This window comes from Oncorhynchus tshawytscha, linkage group LG07 (genome assembly GCF_018296145.1).
Source record: "Oncorhynchus tshawytscha isolate Ot180627B linkage group LG07, Otsh_v2.0, whole genome shotgun sequence".
NCBI lineage: Eukaryota > Metazoa > Chordata > Actinopteri > Salmoniformes > Salmonidae > Oncorhynchus > Oncorhynchus tshawytscha.
This window is the reverse complement of record NC_056435.1, coordinates 31,952,706-31,965,577: the sequence shown is the minus strand read 5'-3', so window position 1 is coordinate 31,965,577 and position 12,872 is coordinate 31,952,706. Positions and strand designations below refer to the sequence as shown.

The 12,872-nt window shown below is 41.5% G+C and overlaps 2 protein-coding genes across 4 annotated transcripts in view; both read left to right on the top strand.

Annotated features, from left to right (window-relative positions):
* The first annotated feature begins 26 nt into the window (after positions 1–26).
* On the top strand, positions 27–9,634 carry LOC112254367 (catechol O-methyltransferase B-like). 3 transcript variants are annotated; one of them, XM_024426870.2, is made up of 6 exons: positions 27–141; positions 2,092–2,263; positions 6,356–6,473; positions 8,592–8,785; positions 8,935–9,066; positions 9,274–9,634. In XM_024426870.2, exons 2-6 carry the CDS (start codon positions 2,093–2,095, stop codon positions 9,454–9,456), a joined length of 798 nt encoding a protein of 265 aa, XP_024282638.2. In that variant the 5' UTR covers positions 27–141; position 2,092; the 3' UTR covers positions 9,457–9,634. The 3 variants fall into 3 exon arrangements, with proteins under 3 accessions (XP_024282638.2, XP_042180229.1, XP_042180228.1); XM_042324295.1 differs by having other exon boundaries at positions 46–616; XM_042324294.1 differs by having other exon boundaries at positions 46–2,263.
* A 153-nt stretch (positions 9,635–9,787) lies between these two features.
* LOC112254365 (metabotropic glutamate receptor 6-like) overlaps positions 9,788–12,872 on the top strand; it is a 34,724-nt gene continuing 31,639 nt past the window's right edge. The window contains exons 1-2 of the mRNA XM_024426865.2: positions 9,788–10,847; positions 12,005–12,615. Coding sequence (XP_024282633.1) covers positions 12,073–12,615 — 543 coding nt within the window. The 5' untranslated portion in view covers positions 9,788–10,847; positions 12,005–12,072. The remainder of the gene's footprint in view (positions 10,848–12,004; positions 12,616–12,872) is intronic.

Genomic DNA, 12,872 nt, shown 5'->3' with positions numbered 1-12,872 from the left:
GCATGAATTCATAATACTCTGATTCACCTGACTCCTGTGATGAGATCTCGTGGAATGACAGAGGAGGAGTGGCTTCAAAGGGGATTAGGATACTGATGAGTAGGGTTCAAAACTGCAGCCCGGTCACCCAGTCCATGCAAGGTAAGCCATACCTCCTCTCTTTTCGTTGCTTCCTTCTGTGTTGTCCCTTCTGATCCAACTTATGCGTGAGGTGGGCTGTGAGTGTGTTGATGACTGAAAGTGGGCTTTCTCTAGTGAGACCTCCACATCCCAGTGGGCACGCACTGGTCGATTCAACGTTGTTGTTTCCACATTTCAGCGAAGTTATGTCGATCCAACGTGGACCAGATGTTAAATTGACGTCCGTGCCCAGTGGGATTCCTCTCTGTTCACACTAAGGGTTAGCTATTATTCAGCAGCGGAAAGTGAGGGGGAGGGTTGGCAAGTAGGGAGGGGTTAGTCTCGTGAAAATGTGCGTGCGCTGGTGTGTGAGACGAACTGTGCTGGAAGGTGTGGAACAGTTTTATGGCGAGAGAGGTGGCATCAAGAAGGAGAAGTGTAAGTGAAGAAAAGGAAGAATATCTCCATCCTGATTGGAGATTGACAAGCTTCAGATGTAAGTATAGCCATGTTATTATGCCATTGACATGTCTTTAATCTACCTTTGCATGCTGAAATAGTATAAGAAATAGCTGCTACTTTTTGCATGCTTACATTGTTGGTTTCAACTGTGGTTTCATGATAACAGTGCAGTAAATTGTCTTCTCCCTTTTTAAAAAGCTTAAGATGTTGCGGAGCATTCTGATGTTTGACTGACTGAATTATGTAGATTTAATTTGAACTGTTTAGATTCCATAATTACATCAGAGGGGATTGGGTTAAATATGTGTGGCATGTGTTTTCTATCATCTGATTCGCATGCCCCTCTTCACCTCATGATGTCCTGGAACGATCTTCAGAGTTGTTTTATTGAGCTCTCTCTCTGTACACTGCAGTTTATACTTATTTAGTGTAAGCGGATGTTAATATTTTGTCTTTATACGTTTTATTTTGTCTTTATACATTTTATACATCTCAAGCACCTTGAGGGTGCAAGGCCCACTGGAATATGGTACAGTTAATCTGCTTCATCAAACAATTTGCTGTATATTTGCCATCTAATTAAGGCACTCTCTCAAAGCGCCTGACTACATTTCCAGAAGCTTTTATGTGTGTAGCTACAGTACACGTACGTGTAAGAAAGGCTAAGTAAAGATGGTCTCAGCCCAAGTGCCATGGGTTTTGTCTCACAGCTTGACCTGTTCTGCCCGTTGCTATGCAACGCAAAGCCCATCTCGAGGCATTACCTCCGCTCAGCCTCTCCTGGGCTTATAGACATGAGTTGCATTCTCTATGAAAGGTTCAAGAGTCCACCCTCCCACCCCCCCGCCTCCATACGTGCAAATCATTTGTTTTGTAGTGGATTTAGGCTTTGTTCCTATCCTTTTTGCACTTTTCTCAACTCAACCACCATGTTTCAGAGGTGTTTTTGATTTTCAATATGTGCGCTAGGTTGTTGACTTTTCTTCATGAATAGACACTTGTTGTATTTGTTGTTACTTTGTCATAGTCCAGTGTGATTTAGTTAGTATTATTTTGAAACACATGGACACATGAATGTATTTGTTAAAAATATTAATATAAAGTGCCAATCATGAAATACATTTCCTCTTGATGAGTGATGGTGAGAGTGATGGAGAGTAATGAGTGGATATGACAACAGTGGTTGAATGATAATGAGAGGGGGACATGTTTGAGTGTCATCTGCTGCATAGTAAATACCCATTTCATTAGCCTAGTACAAAAGGAGGAATGAAAGGAGAGATACAAGATGTGATGGACGTGGGCATTGATTTCCATAAGTATTCATTTCATTATGATCACACAGATTTCTTGTTGTTTATAAGAGGACATACTGTATTGCAAAATCTTTTAAAATGGGTACAGTGTGTCTATGGTTATTTATCTGTTTATCCATCTTCATAACTAAATTAGAAATAGTTTATATTACAGTGAATTCATTTTTATGACAGCCATCTTTGTGTGTCCTAGGATGTTGCTGAGCCTTCTTTCTGGTTTGATCATGGGAGCGGCTGTCCTCTTTGTTCTTTACCGCTGGGTGATCCCCATGGCTGTGCAGTATCATGGAGGACTGGCACTACTGTGGCATGATGTCATCGTGGAGCGTGCACTGGACACCTTGACCCGGACTTCACGTCCTCAAGTGAGCTCTCTAAACAGATGTATAGTTCAGTCTTTGGTGTTCACCATTGTTACTATGGTATTGTGGTTCTTCCAGAGACCTGTCATGAAAGGTATAACGACAGCGTTTCCCTTTGAGAGTTTTCAGAGTGAAATGACAGGGTGTGTGCCATCTCTTTAATGCAAACAACGCAATTATCATTTTTTTGGGGGCTTCGCTTCGACAGTGATTTTACCAATGCACCGCTACTGATTTTTGCATGAGTTAATATTAAAACTATGTGAGAGGTTATAGACCTACAGTACCAGTCAAAAGTTTGCACATGCCTAGTCATTCAATCGGTTTTCTTTATTTATACTATTTTCTACATTGTAGGATAATAGTGAAGACACCAAAACTATGAAATAACACATAAGGAATCATGTAGTAACCAAAAAAAGTGTTAAATAAATTAAAATATATTTGAGATTTTAGTTTCTTCAAAGTAGCCACCCTTTGCCTTGAAGACAGCTTTGCACGCTCTTAGCATTCTCTCAACCAGCTTCATGAGGTAATGAAATTCAATTAACAGTTGTGCCTTGTTAAAAGTTTATTTGTGGAATTTCTTACCTACATGCATTTGAACCAATCAGTTGTGCTGTGACAAGGTAGGGGTAGTATACAGAAGATGGACATATTTGGCAAAAGACCATGTCCGCATTATGGCAAGAACAGCTCAAATAAGCAAAGAGAAACGACAGACCTTCATTACTTTAAGACATGAAGGTCGGTCAATCCAGAAGATTTCAAGAACTTTGAACATTTCTTCAAGTGTAGTCGCAAAACCATCAAGTGCTATGACGAAACTGGCTCTCATGAAGACCGCCACAGGAAAGGAAGACCCAGAGTTACCTTTGCTGCAGTGGATAAGTTGATTAGAGTTACCAGCCCAAATAAATGCTTCACAGAGTTCAAGTAACTGACACATCTCAACATCAACTGTTCAGAGGAGACTGCGTGAATCAGGCCTTCATGGTTGAATTGCTGCAAAGAAACCATTACTAAAGGACACCAATAAGAAGAATAGACTTGCTTGGGCCAAGAAACACGAGCAATGGACATTAGACCAGTGGAAATCTGTCCTTTGGTCTGATGAGTCCAAATTTTAGATATTTGGTACCAACCACTGTGTCTTTGTGAGATGCAGGGTAGGTGAACAGATGATCTCTGCATGTGTGGTTCCCACCGTGAAGCATGGAGGAGGAGGTGTGATGGTGTGGGGGTGCTTTGCTGGTGACACTGTTGTGATTGTTTTAGAATTCAAGGAACACTTAACTAGCATGCCAAGAGTGTGCAAAGCTGTCTTCAAGGCAAAGGGTGGCTACTTTGAAGAAACTAAAATCTAAAATATATTTTCATTTGTTTAACACTTTTTTGGTTACTAACACATGATTCCATGTGTTATTTCATCATTTCGATGTCTTCACTATTCTACAATGTAGAAAATAGTAAAAATAAAGAAAAACCCTTGAATGAGCAGGTGTATCCAAACTTTTGACTGGTACTGTATATATATATATATATATATATATATATATATATATATATATATATATATATATATGGTCAAGTGTCGCAAAGAAGGGCATAGGCAAATTACAGTTGGCCCAGAACAGAGCAGCACAGCTGGCCCTTAAATGTACACGGAGGGCTGATATCAAGAACATGCATGTCAATCTCTCCTGGCTCAAAGTAGAGGAGAAATTGACTGCATCACTACTTGTCTTTGTCAGAAGTATTGACATGTGGAAAGCACCCAACTGTCTGTTCAAACATCTAACAAACTGCTCAGACACCCATACATGCCCCATAAGACATGCCACCTGGGGTCTCTTCACAGTCCCTAAGTCCAGAACAGAGGCTGGGAAACTTACTGTACTATAGAGCCATAATTACATGGCACTCTCTTCCACATCAGGCTACTGAAGCTAGCAGTAAATTCAGATTAAAAAAAAGATAAAACATAGCTGCCACGATTGTTATAAAGATAGGACCAAGGCACAGCTTGGTATTCGTACATTCTTTATTATTATAAGAATGAACACTGAACAAACTAACCAAGATAACAAAACAACACGTGAAGCTATACAAATGAGTGCTGACAGGCAACTACACATAGACAAGAATCCACGAACACAAAAGGGAAAACGGCTACCTAAATATGATCCCCATTCAGAGACAACGATAAACAGCTGCCTCTGATTAGGAACCATATCAGGCCACCATAGACATAAATATTACCTAGACCTACAAAACCCCTAGACATACAAAAACCCTGAACAATACAAAAACTAGCATACCCACCCTCGTCACACCCTGACCTAACCAAAATATAAAGAAAACAGAGATATCTAAGGTCAGAGCGTGACAGTACCCCACCCAAAAGGTGGGAATCTGAACCTATAGGGGAGGGTCCGGGTGGGCATCTACCCTTGGTGGCGGCTCTGGTTCTGGACGCCGTCCCCCCTCTTCACAATGATCCCGCCGCCTTTGTAGAACTAGACCGTGGATCATCACCGGAGGCTCTGGACTGCGGATCATCGCCGGAGGTCCCGGACTGGGGACCGTCGCTGGAGACCCCGGGCTGGGGACCGTCGCTGGAAACCCCGGGCTGGGGGTTCACCTCAGGGCGAGTGTGGGGAGGAGGCACAGGACGTACTGGACTGTGGAGGCGCACTGGAGATCTGGAGCGTAGAGCTGGCACAATGCGTCCTGGCTGGATGCTCACTTGAGCCCGGCAAGTGCGGGGCGCCAGCACAGGACGCACTGGGCTGTGCAGACGCACTGGAGACACAGTACGCAGAGCCGGCGCAGGATATCCTAGTCCAAGGAGGTGTACTGGAGACCAGGAATGCTGACCGGCACCATCCGTCCTGGCTGGATGCCCATTCTAGCCCGGCAAATGCGAGGATCTGGAATAGAGCGCACCGGGCTATGAATGCGAACCGGAGACACCGTGCGCATCTCTGCATAACACGGTGCCTGACCAGTCACACGCTACCCACGGTAAGCACGAGGAGTTGGCTCAAGTCTCCAACCTGACTCAGCCAATCTCCTCGTGTGCCCCCCCCCCAAAAAAAAATATTGGGGCTGCCTCTCGGGCTTCCGTGCTAACCGTGTCCCCTCGTATCGTCGCCTTTCCTCCTGCTCTATCTCCACCTGCTTCCATGGCAGGGTCTTGTCCCCTGCCATTACCTCCTCCCAGGTCCAGGATGTCCTCCACTCATCTTTCTCCCGGGCCCATGATGTCCGCTCCTCATTAACATGCTGCTTGGTCCTTTTGTGGTGGGTTCTTCTTTCACAATCGTTATAAGGATAGGACCAAGGAGCAGCGTGGTATGCGTACATTCTTTATTATTATAAGAATGAACACTGAACAAACTAGCCAAAATAACAAAACGACACGAATGAGTGCTGAGAGGCAAATACACATAGACAAGAACCCACGAACACAACACAAAAGGGAAAATGGCTACCTAAATATGATCCCCAATCAGAGACAGCGATAAACAGCTGCCTCTGATTGGAAACCCAATTAGGCCACCATAGACATACATATTACCTAGACCTACAAAACCCCTAGACATACAAAAACCCTAGACAATAAAAAAACTAGCATACCCACCCTCGTCACACCCTGACCTAACCAAAATATAAAGAAAACAGAGATATCTAAGGTCAGAGCGTGACAATAGTGGACTGTGAAGAGATACGCACACACACCCATTGCCACGCATGCATGCACGTACACACACACACACACACACACATTGTATTTGTGATATTGTATTGTTGTAATGTTGTACATGTTATATTGTACATTTGTTATGGTGGACCAGTGTAAATGTGTATAGTGCACAATGTATTGTGTGATGTGTTGTTTTATTTATGATGTAGAGTTGACTATTGTTTTGTTGTGATGTGTCGTTTTATTCTTGTTTGGACGCCAGGAAGAGAAGCAGCTGCCTTGGCAGCAGCTAATTTGGATCCTAATAAAATAGTAAATACTAAATGTAATGTAGGCATTATCGTAGGTACAATACCATCTGTAATTTTTCCCTCTGAAATATCTAGCGTATTCTGAAGGCAGTGCAGACGAAAGCCACTGTAGGAGACCCCCAGAGTGTGATCACGGCCATTGACCACTTCTGCAGACATAGAGAATGGGCCATGAATGTGGGGGATGAGAAAGGTACTCTACATGTGCTTTGAATGGGTTATTAATAATAATAACAAATGCCATTTAGCAGACGCTTTTATCCAAAGCGACTTAGTCATGTGTGCATACATTTTATAATCAGGTGGCCTCAGATAACCAGCTAAATGAGAATAAAAGTCTTTAATTGATCTTTACCCTATCATCAGTCTGCCTGGTATTTAAAACCTAAATAATAATATATATATATATATATATATATATATAGATATACAGTGCCTTGCGAAAGTATTCGGCCCCCTTGAACTTTGCGACCTTTTGCACATTTCAGGCTTCAAACATAAAGATATAGAACTGTATTTTTTTGTGAAGAATCAACAACAAGTGGGACACAATCATGAAGTGGAACGACATTTATTGGATATTTCAAACTTTTTTAACAAATCAAAAACTGAAAAATTGGGCGTGCAAAAATATTCAGCCCCCTTAAGTTAATACTTTGTAGCGCCACCTTTTGCTGCGATTACAGCTGTAAGTCGCTTGGGGTATGTCTCTGTCAGTTTTGCACATCGAGAGACTGAAATTGTTTCCCATTCCTCCTTGCAAAACAGCTCGAGCTCAGTGAGGTTGGATGGAGAGCATTTGTGAACAGCAGTTTTCAGTTCTTTCCACAGATTCTCGATTGGATTCAGGTCTGTACTTTGACTTGGCCATTCTAACACCTGGATATGTTTATTTTTGAACCATTCCATTGTAGATTTTGCTTTATGTTTTGGATCATTGTCTTGTTGGAAGACAAATCTCCGTCCCAGTCTCAGGTCTTTTGCAGACTCCATCAGGTTTTCTTCCAGAATGGTCCTGTATTTGGCTCCATCCATCTTCCCATCAATTTTAACCATCTTCCCTGTCCCTGCTGAAGAAAAGCAGGCCCAAACCATGATGCTGCCACCACCATGTTTGACAGTGGGGATGGTGTGTTCAGGGTGATGAGCTGTGTTGCTTTTACGCCAAACATAACGTTTAGCATTGTTGCCAAAAAGTTCAATTTTGGTTTCATCTGACCAGAGCACCTTCTTCCACATGTTTGGTGTGGCTTGTGGCAAACTTTAAACGACACTTTTTATGGATATCTTTAAGAAATGGCTTTCTTCTTGCCACTCTTCCATAAAGGCCAGATTTGTGCAATAAACGACTGATTGTTGTCCTATGGACAGAGTCTCCCACCTCAGCTGTAGATCTCTGCAGTTCATCCAGAGTGATCATGGGCCTCTTGGCTGCATCTCTGATCAGTCTTCTCCTTGTATGAGCTGAAAGTTTAGAGGGACGGCCAGGTCTTGGTAGATTTGCAGTGGTCTGATACTCCTTCCATTTCAATATTATCGTTTGCACAGTGCTCCTTGGGATGTTTAAAGCTTGGGAAATCTTTTTGTATCCAAATCCGGCTTTAAACTTCTTCACAACAGTATCTCGGACCTGCCTGGTGTGTTCCTTGTTCTTCATGATGCTCTGCACTTTTAACGGACCTCTGAGACTATCACAGTGCAGGTGCATGATTACACACAGGTGGATTGTATTTATCATCATTAGTCATTTACGTCAACATTGGATCATTCAGAGATCCTCACTGAACTTCTGGAGAGAGTTTGCTGCACTGAAAGTAAAGGGGCTGAATAATTTTGCACGCCCAATTTTTCAGTTTTTGATTTGTTAAAAAAGTTTGAAATATCCAATAAATGTCGTTCCACTTCATGATTGTGTCCCACTTGTTGTTGATTCTTCACAAAAAAATACAGTTTTATATCTTTATGTTTGAAGCCTGAAATGTGGCAAAAGGTCGCAAAGTTCAAGGGGGCCGAATACTTTCGCAAGGCACTGTATATATATATACATATATACATATATATATATATATATATATATATATATATACACAAACACAGTATATAGTAAATATCTTGTATGTTTATTGGATAGATAGAGGTGAAAGGTAGGGGAGAGTGCTGAAAGAGCAGTCAGATTGAATTAACCCATGTTGCAGCCGTATATACAGGATGTGTTCTTAGACCTCTAGACCACCCCAGGCCACATGTCTGCCTGGTCTTGACTGTGTCCACATCTTCGTGCGTGTGTCTATATATTGTGACTTCATTACAGGCTCCATTCTGGACTCGGTGGTCAATGAAGTGAGTCCAGTCACTGTCTTGGAGTTAGGCACTTACTGTGGCTACTCAACAGTACGCATAGCCCGCCTATTACCCCCTGGAGCCTGTGTCATTACCTTGGAGTTCAACCCAGATTATGCTGCCATTGCTCGTCAAGTCATCAAATGGTCAGGACTGGAAGATAAGGTAAAAGGAGATTAGGATAGATGAATATAATTACATCTGATGATGAACGTGATGTACATTCATGTAAATATGGGTGGGTAGTAGATGTTAAAAGATACGGGTCAGTTGTAACTCAGAAGCTTAGATGAGATCTCATTACTGTTGTCCAGGTGCAGCTAGTGGAGGGAGCCTCAGGAGACTGGATCCCTTGGATGAAGGAGCATTTCGGGGTCCAGGCGTTTGACTTAGTTTTCCTGGACCACTGGAAAGAGCGCTACCTTCCTGACACAAAACTGCTGGAGGTAAGTAAGATAACTAGTCTGATCATCCTGTGATGATAGTGAAGCATTGATAGTCCTACACTCTTACCCCGATATGAATAAACAAAACACATGTCATTCTCTCTTTTCTCCCTCTTTCTCCCATTCCCCTAACTATATGTCTTCCCATCTCCCTCTCTTTCTCCCATTCCCCCAACTATATATCTTCCTATATCCCTCTCTCTCTAGGAGTGTGGTCTCATACAGAAAGGCACAGTGCTGCTGGCAGACAATGTAATCTGTCCAGGAACCCCTGACTATCTGGAGTACGTCCGCAACAGCCCTCACTACAACAGCCAGTACTACAGATCCCACCTGGAGTACACTAAAGCAGAGGACGGCTTGGAGAAGTCTGTGTTCTTAGGGTACTAGCCAAACATTGAACCTCTTGTTTTAAAACACTGTAACTCTCTTTGTAATGTATTTTTTTGTTTGTTTCAATTTTAAGTGCTGCCTTACATCTGAGTTATGACATACTGTAACTTACTGTGCTAAGCATTTCTTTCCCTGTATATTTATCTAGAGTAAATCAATATGTCTTTGAAAAGTATTTCTGTGTGTTTTGACTTTGTCACAATGCTATCTAGCTATGCAAATTGTTAAAATGTCAGGTCTTGACAGTTACATTTAGTGCTGTCAGTTTTACCGCTGCCGGATTACGGTAGTGTGATGTCAAACATGGATCTAATACACTAGGTGGCAGTAGTGTGCCTTTTTAGAGATTCCAATCAAACAACTGCAGCTTGCAAAGTGGCCCCATCATGTCTTCATAGCATGTATAGTGTTCTTTCAGCTACAGGCAGACAGAAAACGGACTAAAATCTCACACCCTATCTAGCAACTGTAAATAATTATTTATCGTTTGTTATGAATCTGTATCAGGTCTCCATTTAGTTATTAAATATTATGTGAGAAAGGTCTGTTGCACCAAAATCGTTGATTTGATCAAATCCAATGGGTATCGAACAGATCACTAAAATATCAATTTAAGCCGTGGATTAACAGTACTATTTAATGTGACTGATCCTGGGGATGCTATAGAAAATGATTTTGTCTATACAGCAGAGAAACAGATGCATCTTTTTTAATTTCCATGTGATTGTGTGAATCACTATTGTTTTAGTTGAACATGTTTCAGTAGTTAGAACATGATATTCTACAGGTGTGTATGAGAATGTATTCTCATGTCGCTGCCTTTCTAATCTCCCCTGCAAAGTGAGGGAGTTCCATCATAAAAGGGGGAGGGTACTACATATAGTACAGCAGCATACAAATATAAAGGCTAGTCCACCTAGGGATTTCTTCACAGACGGCCGCATGATAATCTCAATCCGTGCCCATTAGTGCACTGAGAGAGAAGAGGGTTCAACAGAGAGAGCGAGGCAGAGACATAAACAGAGAGCAAGTGGGAGAGAACTTTAAAGGGATTTGGCAGTGATTTGTAGAATCTCAGTGGCATAATATGGTGTTTTTTCTACTTTTCCGTGATTCAGACAATGCTATACACTAAAGCCTCGAAAGCCAAAATGTTCTATCCTTTTTTGCTAACTAAAAAAAATGTTATGTTATTGAAGATTTGAGTCCATTCCAGTTATTTTTTTAGAAAATACATATAATATCTGAGATGTTAATGGATTTACTTTTTGCTAAAACAATGAAGAATCTGGCACTGAACATCATCACATATTGAATATGGGAATAGACCTGTTTGGGAGTGTTGGAGTGATGGATGAAATCAAGGCTGGTCCAAATGGAATGTTCAGGTAAGCAGTCAATTCTTATATTTATTACACCCATAAACCTCTTTTCAGATTTCAAGTACCTAGGTCACATTTGGCTCTTTTATTATATGTGTCATATACGTGTTAAGCTTGCTACCCATACTGTGTATTGAACATTTAATCTCTGTGAGGCATATCTCTCTTTCAATGCATTGCATCATTTGTGTAAACTTCATGCCAGTATCCGATGCAGTTTTTTCATTGTTTGCACAATATTGATATGTTGCATCAAATGATAGAATATAATGTTTGGTTTGATGCTAATCATACAACTAAGATTAAACTCTGTTTCGCAAAAAAACGTGAACAGATACAACTTTAATTAAACTTACTCGGTGGAACATCATATTTATAATTTCAATATCTTTAGTCGGATTTGTCTTAAACCAAATCTTTTACATCATATGCCATTTTTCAATACTGTTATAACCTAATTGGATGACACAGTGAAATTGGAAGGAAAGTAAGCTGGATAGGCAGTCAAACTGAGCTATAAATATTTCAGTATATATTTATATTCTTAGCTTCATATCAGGATGAAATTAATCAGGATAAGACTTGATCTTTGCGTAACACATATTTGTATCTTGATCATGCCCCTTAATTCTATTTCTCACCCCAATGTTTCCCTTATGTTTCATTAAACCTAAATAGTATTACAGAACATGAAAAATATTCATAAAACACATATCTGTCCACGTTATCTTTTGTGCAATATTTATGAGATGTTATCACTATGCTCTTTGCTGCTCTCTTGGCTGTGTTTTACTTGTCCAACCATGCAGATACCATTTACTTAGATGACTCTTTGCTGTGGGGTTTGAGTGTGACTATGTTTAAGTCTAGAAGCAGTAGATCTTCTCTTACACAGACACATGTTTATTCCCATTTTGAGATTGTGGTGAAAAATTTAAGTGGCATGTCCTATATTGTCCGATTGAATGATAATGTTTGGTAGTATGCCATTGATGCCAAGACATACTGTATAGTAATTTCTGATGTCATGGTAAGAGCGCTTGCAGATCCATTTGTATGATTAACAGTTATTTTATTCACTCAGTGTTAGTCTAAAATTGATGTAACAAAAGCTATAACTGAACTTAAACCAAAGACCAACATGTCCTCATTACTGTTCACAGGTATCACATGTAGAGGGAGAAGCCTGGTACTTTAACACTGGATACAGGAACCTTTGGTGGCCAGAATCATGATATCACAGTGCCACACATCACCGTTCTGCTGTCGGTTTGGTCCACTGTTTGGATGCCATGTAACTACATTGCTCAGGTTACTGTGGATGCTGTTTCTGGGTCTAAGTCCATATGCATGGGCTCAGCAGGGCACACAACCACACTCCATCAAGATCAAGGGGGACATCACCCTGGGTGGCCTGTTTCCAGTGCACTCCCGTGGGCCAGCCGGTGTGCCCTGTGGGGAGATCAAGAGGGAGAAGGGGATCCACCGAATGGAGGCCATGCTGTATGCGCTGGATCAGATCAACAGTGACCCTGACCTCCTTCCTAACATCACCCTGGGGGCCATGGTCCTGGACACCTGCTCCAGAGACACCTACGCTCTGGAGCAGTCACTCACCTTCGTCCAGGCCCTCATCCAGAAGGATAACTCAGACGTGCGTTGCTCCAACAATGAGCCACCCATTATTCGCAAACCAGAGAGGGTGGTGGGAGTAATCGGGGCATCAGGCAGCTCTGTGTCCATCATGGTGGCCAACGTGCTGAGACTCTTTGCGGTGAGACTCCTTCCTGTGCTGTGCATTTTTAGCCCTCCCTATACTATAATCCCATGCTGAATTCTCATCCTCACACACATTTTCTTCATCAGAGTTAATATACAGTACCAGTCAAAAGTTTGGACACACATACTTATTCAAGGGTTTTTCTTAATTTGTACTATTTTTTACACTGTAAAATAGTAGTGAAGACATCAAAACTATGTCGTAACCAAAAAAGTTAAACAGAACATTTCAATTAACAGGTGTGCCTTAAA